Here is a 19929-nt window from a genome sequence, read left to right as displayed (position 1 = left end):
AAATGAATGATTGGTATTCTTTTTTTTTTTTTTTTTTTATACAATCACCTGTTTATATTTCTTAAATTCACTGTGTATAGCAGCAAACTGCCTGGAAATATATTCGGTGGGGCAAAAGATCTGAACTTAAATCAGCAATTAGCAAGGCTTCTCTATCTTCTCTTAATTGCTACCCGCCTTCCCTTAGTGAGAACGATACTTGTCAGAAGTGACGCTGATTACTCACTCATCAGCGAGGCCACAACGCATTAAGCTACACTAATAAGCAGCTCAAACTTGTTGCGAACTTGCTGGGTGTGCCATAAGGATCGCCCAGCTTGCTTCAACATCTTACGTCCTACACGTTAACATGCATGTGTCCAGCCCAGCAAATATTTTTGGGACAGTCTACACGATTTGAATAAAACTTTTGAATCTGTTTTGTTTTTCAATGTGTTTCAATGAGTTTTAATTTTGATCTGCAATCTGTAATGCAAAACTGCTTATTTTGAGTCTTGTATTCTAGAGATAAGTATTAATTTTAAAAATAGATGTCAGTATTTATGTAACCACATTACATTTGTAGTAGATATTTAATCTACTAAAATATATACTTTACATATCGTGGATAAACAAGCAGATTGAGACAGTACCCACTCACACAGTCATGAATGATGTAGGCCAGTAGTGCACATACCAGCATGCACAAACAGTTTTTTATATGCATCGATACTTTATAAAATGGTAAACAAGCTCATCAGCTGAAGCCACAGCTTGTTAGTGCAACATGCTAATATGCAGAACAGCTCACCAATTTCAGCCTCTTACCGACAAAAACAAACAAAGTCATTCACCGAGAGGGTGGAAGCGGGGTGCTGCGGGATGAATGAAAAGCGCAACAAGGAGTGAGACAGATGGAGCTCCCACTCGTGGTTGACTTCCCTGACATCAACGGGGACCGAGTGCCTAACGAACTTGTCAGTGGATCTCGCTGAAATGCAGCTTCTTCCACCGCCATCCATCTGTTACCATGGCAAACTATCTATGTGAGCTGGTCCTCTACTCTGTCACGGTGCTGTCAACATATCCCTGTACTGTAAAATGGTGAAAAATCCTCCCGCCCCCTGAGCCAATTCCTTGTCCAAGCCACCTGTGAGCTACAGTATGAGCAGTTAAATAATTCTACCAAACATACTGTGCTGGCAACAGTCACATGTTGACTTGGTTATGACATAACAGATATTGATAACTTCCCGTGAGGGCCAAGTAAACAGATTCATGACACAAACATTCAAACAGTTTGTGCAATTTCTAAGCATTAAAATAAGGTGCAAAAACGTTAATGAAGCTCAGCAATGTCTGTTAAAAAACATTTCTAGTCTTTGTCCAGTCTTGCAGCATTAATCTGTTTTCATCTATCTGGGTCGAATCCGAATGTTTTCCAGAGGGGCACAATCTTACCGAAATGTGACCTGGTTCATCTTGGTGAGATTTGTTGGACCTCCCTTCACCGCATGATTGATTTCCTGAAATGATAAAAGGACAAATTTAGTCAAGGCTACCAAATAAAACATAACGAGCCAAATAAAAAAAAATGTCTAGAATCTTCTCAGTTAATACAAAGCGATCTGCTCTCAATTAGTGCAGTAAACGAGCACTGTCATCATCAATCACCTTGGCAAATTGTTGACCGCCGGACTGTGAGCTCCGCCACCAAAGCTTTCCTTCCTTCTCTACCTTTGTGTTTACATCTTTCTAGAGGTCCCACCCCCACACTGCATCACAGTCCTATGTCATGCAAGGATCTAGGTCTTGGTTAAGTTCGTCTCCAAAGTCAACAAGCCTGGATCAAATGGACGAGGAGTGAGATGTGCAAATAAATGGAGGATAACGGAAGCGGTCACTGATGCAAGACCTTGAGACACCCTGTCAAAATGTTCCCAAATCATTAAAGACAAGAGGGGCGCAATTCGGTCCTTCTGCCTCATCACTTTCAGTTCGTCAAAAGCACTAATGGCTAAAAAAAAAAAAAAGCCCGCCCACCAGCTCTCAGCACACACCCCCATCATAACCAACCTGCCCACCCCGAACGAAAAACACACAAGCGACACTCTGACAGCAAGTCACAGCTGTATTATTATTATTATCCCTCAAAATATTACCATCTGATAAGAGCAGACCAAAAAATAGAGAGAGCTCACTAAACACATGTGCATATGTCGCTTGAACAAACAGTGACCTACTTATGCGGGCAGTTAGAGATTATCTCACAATAGAGTGTCTATTAGGGCTGGGGGGCGGGGGGACGGGGGGGGGGGGTTTGAGGATGAGCCAGAGGCGCTATTGTTGCTGAGCATCTTCCCGTGACCTAATGCAAGATGGGCTACTGTCAAGCACCTAACACAAGCTTCTGCAAAAAAAAAAATACCACCTCGTGCTTGTACCTGCTTATACTCCTTAAAATGTACCCAAATTCAGCCGCATGTGATGATAAAATGAACACTCCATATAGTATGACGTAAAACGCATACTGTACTTGACAGAAAATACACAAACATGACTATGAAAGGATCAAGCACCCGGTGGCCAGTGTGAGGGTAATCCTCTGATTAAGAGAGATTCTGCTCGGACATCAAATCAACAGTAATTCTGAACCTCACTCAGTCATAATATTCCTACTTTTTCCAAATTTCACGTGCGTTTGATTTTGTGCGCATGCGTTTCACAGCAGACTCAAAAATGTGCGCCTTGTGTACAGTTGTCATACGATGCATGTCAGGTAAGTTACAGTGTGTGTGGTATGCACACACACACACTGCAAAACCATCACTGACCATCCATCAAAACCATAATGAGATTCCAAAAAAAAAATACATCACTGAAGTCACAACCTCCGGGTATGAGCATGCATGCTGCCGTAAGCACATACAAGGGAACACAAGTAATCAATACTTGTGTCATTTTGGTTTTTTTTTAAATCTCAGGGAACATTAACACCAGACAGAGTAACGCAGCTAGGTGTGACCCCTTGCTGTGTTAACACCACACCTCAAGGTGATGAAAATCTGGAGGAAATGTTGATTTTTCATCAGGGTTCATTCAAGGTCGCAAAGATGTTCACCAGACATCCGACAACAGTTTTAATGAAGAAAATATTTGTCACATGTGCAACCGCTCCTGGGTGGCAGTTGTATGTGAGTTTCAATTTTTGCAAACTTCAGTTCCAGACCAATACATTCAAATTCAGGCACAGTTTTTTTAAATGCAATTATACAAGTTTAGAAATTCAAATTCAGTTTCTGCCAGCACATAGCCCATATCTTTTTGGACTTATCCATATAAATGGACATAATTGTGTCTGCTACACATTCAGTAAACACAATAATTGACAAAGTGTAATTCAGCAATCTGGAGCTTACTCCATGAAGGAAAATGGAATCCATGCTGTCTTGGAGCAGCTCACATGTGCTTTGTCATTCACAGTTGCTTGTTTATCGCCCACTAAAAATAGCTGCTTGAACAGTTGATAAAATAAAAAAAATTCTTGATCCCTCAAGTCTTTTAAGGGTGGTACTCGCAGTTATTGTTACTAAGACACCTGGGAACCGAAAAATAAAGTAGGCCTAACGAGTCATTTGACTCATCTGAAATGATCCAGTGTGCTCAGACAATTATTATCCAATTTGATTCCTGTAATGATTAGTTATTGCTGAGTTTGTTATGTTAGGACCACATTTCCTTTTCAGTCTGTCACGCACAGAAGAAAACACACACAAATCATCAACACTGTGCTGTTAAATGGCGGCATCTTTGGAAAAGATGGAGTGCACTTCCATTTCAAAGTGCTGCCCGAAGCACAGTCCAGGGTGAACGCTTCTTCGTCTTTGTCCTCAAAGAGGGCATGCCATAAACAGCAAAATGGCCGATGGGATGTCTTCACGCTTTATTTACTTTTTTTTATTTGTCCAAGACATTGTAACGTAATGCTGAAAATACCGAAAACATTCTCATATACTTCTAGAAAATCAGGTAAAAGGGGAAAATGCACGTTATAGTGAAATGATGCTCACCATCTTGGGTGCTTCGTTGGTTTGGTCATGGTGTGTTGATGCAGTGGTCATCTCAATGGGAGGGGCCAATACTGAGTCACTGCTACTCCTCACCAATAGGGGCGTGTCTGCAGCAAAGACGGAAATTTAGTTTATTAAAGAGTTATTTTTCCAGCAAACAGCAAAGCTCAAAATGATACTGTCACTTCCACCGGTGAAAGGAAAGGAAACGTAGAGCTCTCTTGCATAGGAAAAAAAAAAACATTCAATTGCAAAAAAAAAATAAAAAATTCCCATGCTGAGCTAAACAGACCTGAAATGCTTGGACAAAACCTGTCTGTTGACATTCAGACCTACTATAAATGGCGCCTTTAATAAAAATGAATGTAATACCATGAAGCGTACAATTTATTTATGGATGTGTCACAAACCCGGAGTGTCGAAAAACCACTTCCCTATTCTTCTAAGAATAATTTCAAAGCTTTCACAGCGCCGACATAAACATCTTCACTCACACTCGTGTAGGTATATCAATCTTTGCCCCTGGCCAAAGCAGCAGGGTGAAGGAGAGAGAGAGCAGCAGGTATGAATCCATCAAGAAACAATTCAAAAGAATTTAATTTTGGAGCTTTGTGTTGCCTTGGGCTTTTAACATCCAGCCTGAAGGGAGCTGGTGTGGTGGAAAATCCTCTGTCAGGGTGTGGTCACACCCAGGCCAACAGAGGAAAAAAAAAAAAAAAAAAAAGACCAGAGTGGGTCCAGGATAAATGAGAGTAGTGTACGGAAAGATTGTAACAAAGAAGGGAAGGCGAAAACGAAGAAAAGAGGGAATATGGGCAAAATCCTCTCCTTTCCTGTAATCAATCTCTCTTTAGGGGGCAGTGACAAGGTCCTGATCAGACGTGGGTAGAATAGAGAGTGTCAAGGAGGAAAACAAGTAGGAATGAAAAAGCTGAAGGGTGTGTGTGTGTGTGTAGCTGATGAAAAATGGTCACAGATATCCTTTCACACAGCTTCCACATGTCGTGTTCAGGTTTGTCCAACAATGACTTGAAAAAATTTCCCACATCTCAGATTACAAATGCCAATGGTACCTGCGCTTGCTTGATGCAACCTCTGGCTGATTTCAACCGTACCACCGAGCTATTTGAATACAATCAATTGACAAAAGTCAAATGTCTGTTTGTCTCCTTGAAAATATTCTGTGCTGAAACACAACAACTCTATAAATAACTCTTTAACCCCATAGATTTTTTTTTGTTCATAAGTCCTCCTTTTATTTAATGTTCCATGCATCCCTCAGGTTTTTAAAGGTGCACTATCTTTGACCTTTGGTTAAAGTCACCCTTGGGTCAAATGGTGATGAACAAGACTACCTTGGAGACACTTTTGATGATGATTGAAGGTTAAAAACAGACCTTGGTAAATGTATGCTTCCCCCTCCTCACTTGACAGTGTTTTTGAAGAGATCCAAAGGGGCCTCAAAAACGTATTTGCTTAGAACTCTCAATCTCCTACATAGCTCCGGGAGCTTCTTGTGGTCGGTTCTGAAAAAGTTCAGTACCGCTGCAGTGCCGGTTCACTGAGGGGGCAGTAGTACCAACAAGGACGTTTGTGTCTGAAAGCTTATGAACATATCAGGGTCACTGATGGTGACTTTGTCTTGCAAGCATACTGTCGTGTGTAGCCTCCTGACAGAGTACGTATGTTTGTGTGTGCACGTGTGTTGCCCAGTGGTCTGTTTGTCTGGCAATCGACTGAGCAAGCCAGTTCAGGCTGCTCATGGGATGATACGATAAGGACGCTCTTTCTCTCGTGCGTGTGTGTGTGTGTGTGCGTATCTCCGTGTAGTAGAGGATCAATGCAGGTCTAATCATCCCACTGGGCCAGTGTGAAGTCCAATCATCCTGTTCAAACAAGTCGGTCCGTCACACGCACGCACACACTCACACACTTTGACGCCTAACTGATTACAGAATGACTCCTTATTCCTTCCGCCACTACTCAGCACGATTACATGCACACTATAACCAGATTATTGCAAATCATTAAAAGGATGTAAGAGCACCAAGAAAGGAATTAGTATAAAATGGACTTTAGAGGAAAACTGAGATTGCATGGTTGGTCAAAAATGAGGTACACAAACAATGTGGATACGTATACTGTGATATATGCATCTACACACACATACACACATTTTTGTTCCGATATTACTTTGTATATGATAGGGGGTATTTACTTTTTCTCATAGTTTTAGATTTGGCTTTTCTCTATCTGAATAAAATTTGCATACTTAGTGCATTTTAGATTTACTTGGAAATTTTAAAATTGGTTTAATGAGCTGAAGCATTTAGGTGTGAAAAAAAAAATCTGAAATAACAACCAGAACAGATACTTTCTAATGTGACTGTACGCATGTTTAACAAACAAAAGCCAGGTCTTGACGTCAGTCCGGCTCTTCACAGGATCACTTTGTAACTAAGTTAGTCGGTTCATTTGGGCTGGAGGCGGGATGGTGCGACAAGACTGTTGGATGAGGAGCAGGAAGGGCTATAATAAATCCATTCATGTTCAGCCAAAAAGTACAGTCATCAAAATATAGTTAGGATGTGAGGCCGTGCGGAGACTGGGAGGAAATGAGATGGAATCGGGTCAAGGCTGAAGAAGCCAGGTGGTTAACTGGATGGCAGGTGGTATAGGCTGAATAGCATAGTGGGCAACACACAGCTGATAAAAGTGGACTGGGGCATCTTGACACGGCGTGGAGACAGATTTACAAGTGTGTGTCTGTTCAGCTGGGAAATGGAGGCTCTTACAGTTACTGGGACATTTGGATGTGAAGAAAAATGTACTGCTGTTTTATTGATGTGTTGCTAAATTAGGAGTTCATCAATTGAGTTGTTAATCTACGGATTTGTTCAGCATCCAGTAGTCCTAGGTACAAATAAAATCAAAATATAAAAAAAAAAAAAAAACCACAGACTTACTTGATTTGAGGGCAGCCTCATTGACTTCTATCTCCCCTTTGATTGGCTCCTGGAGCTGCACAAGTGAATAATAACTCAGGGGCTCAGGACTGGGTGTAGCACTGGAATCACCATTAGAGATACTTTCCCTGGGGCTGTCCGTCATCCCACGCTGCACTTCGAACAGCGCCACCAGCTGGAAAAGACAAAGTGTCAATTTGAGCTCCACCATTGCAGTACATTTCAAGATCCCTCTGAAGTTGGACCAAACCATTGCGAAAAATGACAGATTGGCCAATCGCACAGAATCACTGGGCAATTACAAAAATAGATTCCTTGTGAATTCAACTGTGTGAGCCTGTATCGGGTTCTTCGGCTCCCAATATGGAGTACTAAAAAAAAAAAAAGAATAAAAAAAAAAAGGAAAAAAAAAAAAAAGGAACATCACTTTTCTGTGTGAGAGCTTCTATGCAATTAGTCGACTAATCAAATCACAGCTATTTGCAAATTAAAGATGAAGACAATTAAGATGATACAGTCCATTAAACCTTTATTGAACTTTGTAGCTTTGCAACAGCATTCATGGCATGTTTATAAATGTTACTTTGAGTGCTCCTGTTTCCAACTTTCCCAACACATCACTCTGTCCCAGAGTATGGGAATGAGGGAGGGACAGAACGAGCGAGAACTGACGCAAGAGCAGGTGTGCTGTTCATGATTCAGTGTCACTCCAAACTTATAAGTCGCTGTGTTTTGATTGGAATTCACCGACTAATGCTTCTGTAATCCATAGCACACGCTACAACATGTGAGTGTAACCAAACATGACGGTACATCAAAAACGCGCTGTAACTTGTTATTATATTAGTTTTCATGGAAAACACTAAATCGTCTGGGTGACCCCAAACTTTTGAATGGTAGTGTAAATTGTGACTATTCACCTAATCCTGACAGCTCTAATTTTGACTGGATGTAATTTCCAAAATCGCCTCCTAATTGAGACAAGGACTCAGCTTCTAGTAGAGCAAATGAGAGCGCGTTCATCAATAGTGGGGCTACGCCTCTGCTGATGTGTGGATAATGTGGATAATGGGAGGGTGGAGGTGGTCTCATTAGAAATCTAACAAAGTTAAGGGCTGTAACTGTGTACAAATAAAAAGAAAACAGTTTTGTGTGTTTGCGTGTAACTATTTGCAGTAACTAAAGACAGTGTGACACATTTTCTATCTCACCATGATGTCGTCCCTCTCCTCAACCTCCCATGATTTAATATCAGCATGACACCTGCCCATGGAAAGATTTGACACTTGCATGCTTTCACTGTGCACAAGCGTGCATTGGAGAGAAGACTCCAGCGGATTGGCAGTTGCAAAGGAGAGGATGAGAAAAAAAAAAAAAAAAAAAAAAAAGACTTGACACCAACAAAACAATCTGATTGTGGCTCTTGATGAATGCATTTCTAGCTCTTCCTTTATCAGCTTTCCTCTTTCCCTTCTTATCTCCATCCATCCCCAGCGGCCGTCTCTCTCCCCCCCTGAGCTTGCTGACTGCATCAATCAATGAAGATTCCCAAGGGCGGAGTGCTATACGTGCGAATGAACACACAAAAAGCACACACACAAAGTCCTAAGGATGATTTTAACCTAGCATGCATTATTCTCAAAAAAGTGGCAACAATATTCTATGTATTTTTGAAGATAACACAAAAGGTGAGACGCCCTCAAGAAGTGAAATTTGTATTCAGTGGCTTTCGTGGACTTTGTTGGCAGTCTTGGAGAGTAGCAATAAATAGACTTTGTTAAGTATTCAAGATATAAAAAAAATTAACAATACAGTTAGAGGAAACACAATCAGATTTTAGGTACGTACATTTATTAAGAATGGGTTATATTTGGCAGGATTACAATTTCCAAGTAGATAGAGAGAAGCAACTGGCCAGCACAAAACAAAGATTCTCATACTACATGGGAAAGGATGCAAGAACGGTCCTTTGAGAGAATATGTAAAAAGAAAACAAGTGCTGCCGAGTTAACAACAGCGACAGCAGACGAGGATGGACCTGACACTGTTGTACTGATTGTTTTTAAAATTATTTTGAAATAGGAAGAATGGCAATTGGTCATACAGTTTTCAAACGTTTAGTAAGGCTTGCGCTGACACCAACATATGGTACATCTAATCCAACGAACGTCATTACAATGAAATAAATATTCATTTCTGTCCATGCATGCGCCCCCTTTTTTCTTTTTGCTCGCCAATGTTAGTTATTATTGAGAAGTGTTGTCATCTAGGAAGGTCTTTGTGATTTACACCACTTTTGGTGTTTAATGTCTTGGTTCTCATGAACAAACATTTCTAGGGGAAAGGGAGAAGATGAGACGTATGGGGTTGTATTGAGAATGAACCTTCATTAACTCCTGGTACAAGAATAATCATTAAAACATAGGCAACACATTTTGATTGCTGACACTGGTGTGAGTGTGCATCATTTGGTTTCCATTTTCAGCATAAGCAAATCAATCAATCAATCAATCAAGTCAAGTTTATATAGCCCTAAATCACAAGCAGTCTCAAAGGGCTCTGTCCTCTGCATTTAACCCATCCCCATGTGATTTTGATCCATCCCCTGGGGGAGAGGGGAGCAGTGAGCAGCAGCGGCGCCGCGCTCGGGAATCATTTTTGGTGATCTAACCCCCCAATTCCAACCCTTAATGCTGAGTGCCAAGCAGGGAGGCAATGGGTTCCATTTTTATAGTCTTTGGTATGACCCGGCCGGGGTTTGAACCCACAACCTTCCAGTCTCAGGGCGGACACTCTACTACTAGGCCACTGAGCTGGTAGTGGCCAGACAAATGAGACGCAGATGTAAGAAAAGGGTAGGCGTTGTTTACATGTTACAACTCACAGATGCGTCATTAATAATGTATTCAATCATTTGCTAAAATTAACTGCATGCAATGCCGTACAGACTGGAGAAAACCCCTCCACTTCCTTTTGTGCACACACACACACAGAATGTATGATTTGCCTCTTTAGAGAACTATGCGAGTGTCTTTGTTTCCTCAAAATGGTGTTATATAATAGTCCCCCATTTCTTGACAGCAAGAGAGTCAGGAATAAGTAAGAAATACTTCAAAGTGTGTTTTTTTTGTGTTTTTTTTTTTTCAATATCATAGTTTCACCTCTCTCGGGTGTGACTGGAATGTATCACTTGCACCTTTACTTTACTTCTTGATCTGCACAATAAAGAATATTATGAGGGTAATGTGTAGACTGCAAAAAGGATGAACAGTGACACCTTGCTTTAGCCAAACAGTTTTGCATGTTAGTAAGAGTCAATATCAGCTTGTGCACACGCACGTACAGACAGCCTAAAAAAACCCACACTCACTTCCTTTTCTCATTGCCTCATACTAATCAGCTCATTTTTCTTCTGGGCTGCTGTGTTTGGATGTGTGTGTGTGGCTCTTGAGTAAGTGTGTGTGAGGTAGCAGTCTATTGAGATACTTTGCTTTTGTGCCGTTGTCATCCATCTCACAAATGCCCCCTTCGCCATCCTTCATTCTTTCTTTGAAGGAACGATGCATAATTCAAAGGGTGTAGTATGCTGCTACCCTAATCATTTCTCTTACACAAGCTACACAATTAAATAATAATAATAATAATAATAATAATATAGATTTGACTATTTTTGTAACTAGAGTAATGCATTACTAACTTGCTTCAATGAGGCAATTGTACATTATCAAACTCATCACTAAGATTGTTAATAAAAATTGCTTTCCCCACAACCAAAACAATTGGTATAAAAAATATAGGTGTGAAACACTTTGGAGTCATTTTTCTGCATTGAAAACCACATTACCATTATTGGCAAGTGTTTTTTTTTTTTTTAGGTGTGGCAGTGGTAATGGTTACTACTGGTAGTCGTAGAAAACTGGATGTATTACGAGTGAGTTCAGGGCTAATCCAGCCTAAATCTACTCAACACAGTACCAGATTTGGGGGATAGCACACAGACCGAAATATACATGTGTGATGTGAAGTGAAGAAATAGATGCCTAATCTAGCTTGTCAAGGCTGTGTTGAGGGAGACCTTCAAAAAAAAAAATAATAATAATAATTTTATGCAGAGGTGTTGTCACACCGACTTGTGCATGTTCATCGCTTGTCGTTTGAAGAAATGCCAGCAGTTGCACATGGAACATCCACATTGAACATAACATTGCTTTGATGGAGCTGACAGACCAATCCACTGCACCAAAGTGAACCACTACGCTGTTGAAGCACTTGCAGAAAAATTTAAAAAATGACCAACATCGGGATAGAGCGATTCAGAAAATGGAAGGATGGATATTATACGTGATATAAAAATGGAACATTGGCAATTGCGATAAACTGTCACCCTGACGCTGCAGTTTTGAGTAGAAATCGTTATTGACTGTTAGTGTTGAGGAAACGTTCACAGGTGTATCTAAAAATAGAAATCTAGTTGAAGGGGAGACTTTATGTTTTATTGCATAATTTAAAATGGCAATATTGTAATTTCTTTCATCATGTATTACATGTATTTATGTCAAGCGCAAACACTTTAGTCAGCGTATGTAAATATATCTCCTTTTCCACATGTCAGGATAACTCAAGTTCAGACACATTAGCGGAAAATCATTAGGCTAAACATCTTGAAGATGATTATTGAGAGGCGGGAAAATAGAATAATAATATAACAAGATGTGTTTATGCAATGCGGATGTTCTCACACTGGACGCAGCTGTGCAGTCGCACTAGAGAATCATTAAACATTAGCCTAAATGAGCTGGATTCAGGTTTGTACGCATTCATCATCCCCACCGTTGTAGTGAAAGTGTCCCACTGCTCAGAGTGTGAGTCTCAGCTGATTTGAGTTATTAGCACAACAGACTTCAGCCAACCCACCGCGATGTCAATGAGTCCAGTCAGAGTAGGTCATCTGTAAATAAGTTGCTCTACTCATAACAAGGTGTGCACTGCTTCTCACCAGGCTCGTGTGCCAAAATGCTCGATATTTATTAAGCGGATTTATCTTTGTGTCTTTCAAAGCTTGTGTGCGTGCAGGCTTTGAAAAGGTAGCCCCACCTTGCACTCCCACTGGGATCTCATAACCGTGACAAAGCAGCTAATGGGTGATTGTGATACTGACAGAATAACAGTGTACTGTAATAAGTGTGGCAGCGAGGGGCACAATCTGCTATTACGTTGACCCCTCACGACCTCCGTTAGTCACAACACAACCGATGGGGGCAAGAACACAAAGAGGGCTTATTCTACCCTTTTGCTTTGGTGAGCTGACAAATGACTTTGGAGGGGGTCCATCAGTCAAAGTCGGAAGCTAGCACAGTGGCCCGTGCTAAGTCAATTAAAATTCAGAGGCAAATCTTGCCTGGAATGAAAAGCTAAGCAGCAGACAATGAATGAGTACAACTGTGGGAGTGGCTTTTGTTCCGCTCAGGTTAGGCTGAAGAGTTAATAAATGTTAGAAAACATAGAAGTGGGGGGGGGGGGCATTATGTACACAGCAAGCAGATGTACTAGAATTGATTTACTTTATTCGTGACAAGCCAGAGTCTTAATATCCCGCATGTCAGACAAGGTGTTGAATAACTTCACAGGTTAAGACGTATGGAAAATGTTTAGCGTGCTGCATGATGATTAGTCTGGCATGAGTCTGAAGGTATTCTAATTAGCGCACTTGAACCTTGGGCCAATTTCCTGAGCCGCTATTCACATGCCAATCAAACGCTGTTCACCATGGCAATTTTCGCAGAGCAAAGGGGGTGGGCGAGCCTGAGGTGTCATGAAGCATCAAAGGCTGCAGTACTCCCCATGATCACATCTTATTCACTCACACAAAGTTTCTCGCTGTCGGATTACCACAAGTTATTAGCTATTGTCACCCATTAAAGCTGACATTTAAGATGGAACAGATGAAAGTGGCAGAGTGGCAGTGTTACTGACGTTCACATTGACAATGCGTACAGTGATCACCGAATTATTTTAATTTAAATAAACAATGCATCAAACGAGATTTACAGTGTGTCAACGTGACAGGTCACCGATTCCAAATGACACGCATTTTAAAGCTAATCAAGAGAATATAATTTTCAGACTGCAGCATTGTTGTACTTGTGAGTAATACTGTATATGCTCAACAAACATTTATGAGGCTGTTTGGTGACTGAGAGGCTAATGACTGTATGCGCTCTATTGTGCGTGTGTGTGTGCGTGTGTGCGTGTGTGCGTGTCAGTGTGTGTGTGTGTGTGTGTGTGTGTGTGTGTGTGTGTGTGTGTGTGTGTGTGTGTGTGTGTATGCATGTGCAAACAGCCAGCCATTGTAACTCATTAGCATCCGACGCTAATACAGGGCCCATGCTGTGCTGGTGCACACGTTCACAATGAGTCCACCACGGTATGATTGATAGCATGATGCCGTTGGCCACAATAATGGAACAAAAAGAAAAACACTAAAGACAGAATCTGTCTGCTGTGGCAAGGTAATAAAAGACAGAAAAACAAAAGAAGGCTAATCACAAAAACCAGGCGCAGCTCATTAATCTGCGCAAGCTGAAAGCGTCTGGAAGGCTGGAGACGAGACGAGTCAGATGATTGGCACGTGGTGAGGATCACTGCCTTGCCATCTTTTCATCAGCAGCAAAGCAAAAGAATAAAATTAGAGTGGAGATGAAAGTGGGGAAGTTGTTTTGAGAATCGGGTGGAAGCTGAACAAGGTAAATAGGACAGTTCCTCAGTAGCAAAGGTTCCAGCAAAGCCTGTAATTGCCCAAAAGAACCACAGCCGAGCGAAGGCAGCTGACGCCAGTCTGACTTGTTAGCAACGGAACTGAGCTGTGACATTGGCAGATAGAAGCTTGGAATGGAATCATTAAAACTTGTGAGTCACAAACACGATGCACACATTAATACAGTGCAGCCAGAAAATGATGCCTCTGTTCTGAGACATTGAAACAGCGTCTTTCCCACTTCTGCTGACACTTTCACATCCATTTTTTTTCACTTCTGTCACCTTGTTTTACTGAAACTGTTTTGGCACACTTGCACACAAGCACACAGATACAAGCATACAATTCTTCCTACATTTTAAATACCAAGGAGGATAGTGTGCAGCACTTGTAAAAAAAAAAAAAAAAAATAACAAAATAATCCTACATAACGTAGATGAGAATGAAATGTAGACTCTAGATTTTTGGGGGGGCTGGAAGGGTCTAAACATGGCAATTATTTATTTTATTTATTGTATTTATTTTATCTATATTATTTATTATTTATTTTATCTGTATTATTTATACCTTAGTGCAAATTTATACAAAACTCAAGTATCATTGCAGCCCCTTCAGTCTCTAAAACAGAGAGACAGACTGTCAGATGACTTAAAAGTTTTGCTGCAAAGCCCCGCAATCATCCTGGCAGGCTAAAACATCAAAATAAAGCAAACCTGAGCTCCACCTTGAAGCTTCACCTCGCTCACCTAAGAGCAATAAAGAACACTTTCTTGTCTTACCTTGTCCTTATCTTCCACTAGGTCTGTCAGCAGGTCATCCATGTCCAGGATGCCTCCATCAGGGTACTCCAGGTGAAGGGTTTTCACCCCACTTCTCCCATGCTGCACACAAAAAGCAAAAAGTAATTTAGCGACAATTTGTTTACATCTTGTTGAACGGCCTGATGTTTTCACAGCGGTGGTTTGAAAATAGGGCATTTCAGTGTGTATGTGAGATTTAATAATATATTTGAAAAGTAGCACAGAGCTCCAGACTGAGCTGTTTTTTTTTTTTTGTTAGGAGCACTGTGACTCATAACCAGAAATTTTAGGGGTGCAAATTGATGATTTATTCAGCGCACTCATTTTCTCTAATCTGCAGTACAACTGATAAATGGGCTGAAGTGTTGAAAATAAGTTTGTCAAGTATGAAACAAATATTCAAGAATAATATCCATCCACTATCTGAACTGCTTATGACCCTCATTAGGGTCACGGGCGCACTGGAGCCAATCCCAACAATCTTTGGGCAGTAGGCAGGGGACACCCTGAACTGCTTGCCAGCCAATCACAGGCGAACAACCATACACACTCCCAATCACATCTATGGACAATTTGAAGTGCTCAATCAGCCTACCATGCATGTTTTTGGAATGAAAAAAAAAGAGAGAGAGAAGAAAAAGAAAAACTCTTCAGTTATGTGGGTGGGGTGCCAGCGGTCAAATTCCAGGCTGATTTCATTATCACAATGCAAACAGAGTTCAAAACATACACACCCTGTATTGGAAGAGCTACGACACTGAGCGGGCTACAGTGTTTGATCTATTCAAAAAGAAAACATTCATTAATGTGGAAGTTCACTGACTAATGCATTTTTCTCTCAATTGACCTCGGAGGATATGGAGCTCATTATTATTATTCTCCACATAAACTGAACATTTTACAAGGTACAAGTGCACGCTGTAATCAGATTCTAGATATAAATTCTGCATTGGCAAAGTTTGTTGCATTTTGCATGACTTTTCTTTTTTTTAAAGATGAAGCATTATTATTATCATTATTATTACTTTCAATAAAAAAAAAAGCCTTTTTTGACTGAGGACAAGTGGATCCCATCAAATTGTGCTGATTGTGCTGTAAACCACCTCACTATCACAGTTAAGTGGATCTGCTGCAACAACATCAGGGCAAAGCATGTGCACTTCACAGGACAAACCGGTCAAACTTGATGGCTTACATTCTTCTGCCCCTCGTTTTCCTCAGGCGTGTACTTGGGATTAAGTAAACCATTTAAAACAATGAGTAACTCAGATGCAGTGAAATCACAAAAAGATATAACCATTCAAGGCACAATTTTCTACCGAAAATGTAGAAGATTGCCCCTCTGCCAATTAGCAAAAGTCTTATTTAGGCAACCCTGCAGGATTGTACTATTACTGTACAAAATGATGATCTATATGCAAGAGTACTTAGTTTAGTTCAACCAAAATAGGTCAAGATGGCAAATGATACAAGTGTGGCCTTCAAGGTCAAACCAGAATTTTACTTTCAACAGGCAAAACATTCAACCCATTCATGACAATCATATTTAGTACTACTTAGTGGAACATGCTATTGTTATGATCAGCTGCTAACGTGATCCATAACCAGACAACAAACTGTCCCGTTCATCACCACTCATGGTGTTAAATCCCCGACTGTGCTAGGATTTGTCTGCTACTGTGATTGATTATTGTCCAGTCCAATATGTAGTCCGACGTTAGTCCACAATGATGAGCGATATGGGCAATGGTGCTATGATCGCCTCACTTCAAATCTCACCAGAGATTTTCCTGTGGGGTTCAAATCCATCAATTCTCTCTGATTACTGAGACTCAAGAATTGCTTCTCAAGACTTGCACCACGACAGTAAACAGGTATGAATATTTCAGGTTGGACAATAACACTCACTGCACTAAAAGTCTCTCTCTATGTTCAAACATTAACAAATTAAGAGTAGTTTTCTAAAACTGTGAATGGCATATAAACGTTTTGGCAATCTCTACTGGGAAATAACTAGAGAGTTACGGGAGTTTATCCAGAAAAGATTTCCGGCAAAGTTAAAACCAGCTTTCTGACGTTGTCCTAAGGATGTGGAGTTCACATGGCTGTTAACTGAATGTTGTCGGCAGAGATGTAATGTCCTCGTGATCATCTGCTTCTATTAGGAGGAATCCGCGGGCTGTGGAGTCAGCATCTGCAGCGACTAATCAACATGCCCGATAAAGAGTGATCGAGGCCCCGGGTGTAATCTAATCACATGCTCACAATTAGACTTCTTCGGAATCAACAGGGGCCAATGGGCTGAGTGGGCTGTTAGTGAAACCCAGTGTGTGTGTGTGAGTCTCGGTGTGTTTGTCCACCCGCCACTTGCCAAGGGAAAGGCCGCATGGAGCGGCCAGATGATAAGAGCGCAGCCTGTCACCAATCCTAATTCCCCATCACTCGGAGGACAAAGCCTTCTGTCTGCCGCTCACATTCTAGACTGCGGCCACATAGAGGGGCATTAAAGAGTCAACTTCCACCTGCCCACTGAGATACTAGAGCTTTTAGCGGGAAGCTATTGTCCGTGTTGACAGACGGGGCTTCTCGCAATCCCACCCTGAGGAGTATATACAGTAACAGCACAAACTATGCTGACTAATCAAAAGATCAAATTTCTAGAAATACCATTTGTCTAAATTCAGCTAGGAATAGTGTAGTTGTGATAATCGAAAATCTGACTATGATACAATACCTACATTACAGTGTCGGTTGCATGTCACTCAAGGGGGGGGGGGGGGGGGCTCTTAATACTTCTTAAATGAGAAATGTGTTCATTTTTATATAAATTCTGTTTTCATCCTTTTCTAGAAAATGAGAGTCGCCGAACACAACGCGAGTCGGTAAAGTCTCCGGATCAGTTCATGTTTATACAGCACTTCAAGATCACTCACTCACTCACTCACTCACTTATTTCACTAATCAATCAAAGAGTGATTCCGCCTCAGACAGATCATCCAATCACTATGTTATTTGTGGGTGAATGGATTTTGAGTGGTGAAAAATACCCCTTGTGGCAACTTTGTGACATGTCAAAACAGCTCTTTCTAACATTAAACTGGACCAGCTTCAAAAATAAGTTGTTTCCAATAAATTGATCAATGAAAAACAATATTGTTTAATCAAGTCCAGTACTGTCTGTAATTCAAGCTGTCGTCATTCAAAAATAAGTTTTGCGTAAACCTAGATTCCACTGTAATGAATGCCTGTAAATATTTTACAGGTATAACAGACACGCCCTTCACTCTCTTTCCAAAACCTCCAGGAGAAATAAACAAATGATTGTCAAGTGTATCAATACATGCAGAAGATGATGATGATGATGCATTGCCTTCTCCCTGGTGACTCAAATAATATATCTCAATATTTTCAGCGACTCTTTCAAAGAATTAAAAACAAAACCAATTCTAAGCACAGCTTGAACGGTGAATCTGACAACTTAAGTGTAAAAGAAAAACGAAAATCTCAAATCGTTATTTTATTAAGTATTACATGAAATGCAAATTATTCACAAAGTCTGTCAAAAAGGTGCCGTTTTATTTTTTTGCATGTAAATTATGTAGATTTCCTTCTAATCATGTCATAACGTAATTTAGAATATATATATATATATATATATATATATATATATATATATATATATATATATATATATATATATATATATATTACAATGTTGGTGGTTTTCTTCCATACTAAATGAAACGCACCTACAAGAAATTTCTAGTTTTTGAGCGTTGGTTTGTATCACTATGTCACGTGACGTATGACGTAACCGATAGTGGTTGAAAACTTTAAGAATGAGCGGAATGCTGACTATCGACTACGAGTTTGTTCCACAATCGATTTCGCACAATGTTGTCAAACAAGTGCAAATATGTGCGTGTTTTTAATTCATCATCCACTAGTATTTACCTGATCCAAAATCCTCCGGTATCTTCGTGTTGATTGGTCGATTAAATCCCGTACAGTCCATTCGGCTTTGCACGGAACCACCACCGCTGTGTCTCCAAAAGTCACCGTGACCTTCATAATTGCCACACAAATGTCCTCTTGGAAATATTAGATCGGGTTTGGGGAAAAAGCCCGCTGTGTGGTCGACCTCTGCTCCTTGCGCGTCCAAAAGGGAGCGACAGGTGTATCGAATCGGGGACGAATCAACTTCCGAGTCGCTTCGTCGCTTTTACCTGGCCGCACAGGTGTGGAAATCCATGCAAAACATTGTCCTGACAGACCCCCCCAACCACCTTGCGCATCACAAACGCGATCACAGCAGCACACGTCCTGTCATGTTGGGTCGATACACCCAAACAAAACGAACAGGTCTCAAACCCGGAAGAAATCACAGAGGCTGAGGCGCTTCAGGAAATCACTCGCGTGAGATCAGCAATTGCACCATGGCTTAAGTTTTTTTTTTTCTTTCAAAAACACAGAATCCTGATGATCTTATTCAGTATTTCTTAAAAATATATTCCTTCAAGGGTACAGATGAATGCTCTGCATAATTAAGGAGGTAGCCAATTTCATCAGGTGGCAAAAATCCTTAGACGTTTAAGGAAATATCTTTTTTTTTCTCAAAATATAAATATACTATATTGTTTATACTGTAGCTCCAAAATTCATTTTCAAGGCTAAACTTTAAAATCATACCAAAAACTATGTATATTTCATCCATGTTACGTTGAAAGAATGATTTATTTAAATTGGAAAATCTACCTGTGCGTGCGTGCGTGCGTGCGTGCGTGCGTGCGTGCGTGCGTGCGTCCGTGCGTGCGTGCGTCCGTGCGTGCGTCCGTGCGTCCGTGCGTGCGTCCGTGCGTGCGTGCGTCCGTGCGTGCGTCCGTGCGTGCCTGTATTTATTTATTTATTTATTTATTTATTTATTTGTTTGTTTGTTTGTTTGTTTGTTTTGTTTATAAAATGCTCAACAAAATCAGCCACTATAAAACCATAAAATTGTGAACAATTTGACTTAATATTTGAACATGGTACATGGAACATGCTTAAAACAAAATAGCTTTTTATTTGCATAAGTCAATACCCCTTGGCATTATGGGAAAAAATCATTTGTAGCACTCCAATATGTTCCAATGTATTTGTGAGTACGTTTTATTGTTTTTACGAATACGTACTGGAAGGTTTGGGGTTCAAACCCCGACCGGGTCATATCAAAACTATATTAAAAAAAAATGGGACCCATTGCCTCCCTGCATGGCACTCAGCATTAAAGGTTGGAATTGGGGGGTTAGATCACCAAATGATTCCTGAGTGTGACCTCACTGCTTCCCTCTCCCAGGGGTTGGATCAAAATCACACAGGGA

The 19929-nt window shown here is 40.7% G+C and overlaps 1 protein-coding gene across 2 annotated transcripts in view; it reads right to left on the bottom strand.

The window, feature by feature from the left end:
- Positions 1-19055, bottom strand: part of LOC147062665 (partitioning defective 3 homolog B-like) — a 79596-nt gene extending 60541 nt beyond the window's left edge. The window contains exons 1-5 of one of the 2 annotated variants that reach the window (XM_085911261.1): positions 18524-19055; positions 14549-14650; positions 7016-7190; positions 4050-4156; positions 1441-1505 (exon numbers count right to left, since the gene is read on the bottom strand). In XM_085911261.1, the coding sequence (XP_085767387.1) occupies positions 1441-1505; positions 4050-4156; positions 7016-7190; positions 14549-14650; positions 18524-18640 (566 nt within the window). In that variant the 5' untranslated portion in view covers positions 18641-19055. The remainder of the gene's footprint in view (positions 1-1440; positions 1506-4049; positions 4157-7015; positions 7191-14548; positions 14651-18523) is intronic. The other variant, XM_085911176.1, reaches the window with a different exon arrangement.
- Positions 19056-19929: the final 874 nt, after the last annotated feature.

Source organism: Syngnathus leptorhynchus, chromosome 1 (assembly GCF_054491065.1).
Source record: "Syngnathus leptorhynchus isolate UIUO chromosome 1, UIUO_Slep, whole genome shotgun sequence".
NCBI lineage: Eukaryota > Metazoa > Chordata > Actinopteri > Syngnathiformes > Syngnathidae > Syngnathus > Syngnathus leptorhynchus.
Note: the sequence above shows the minus strand (reverse complement) of the source record. Positions and strands in the feature narration are given on the sequence as shown.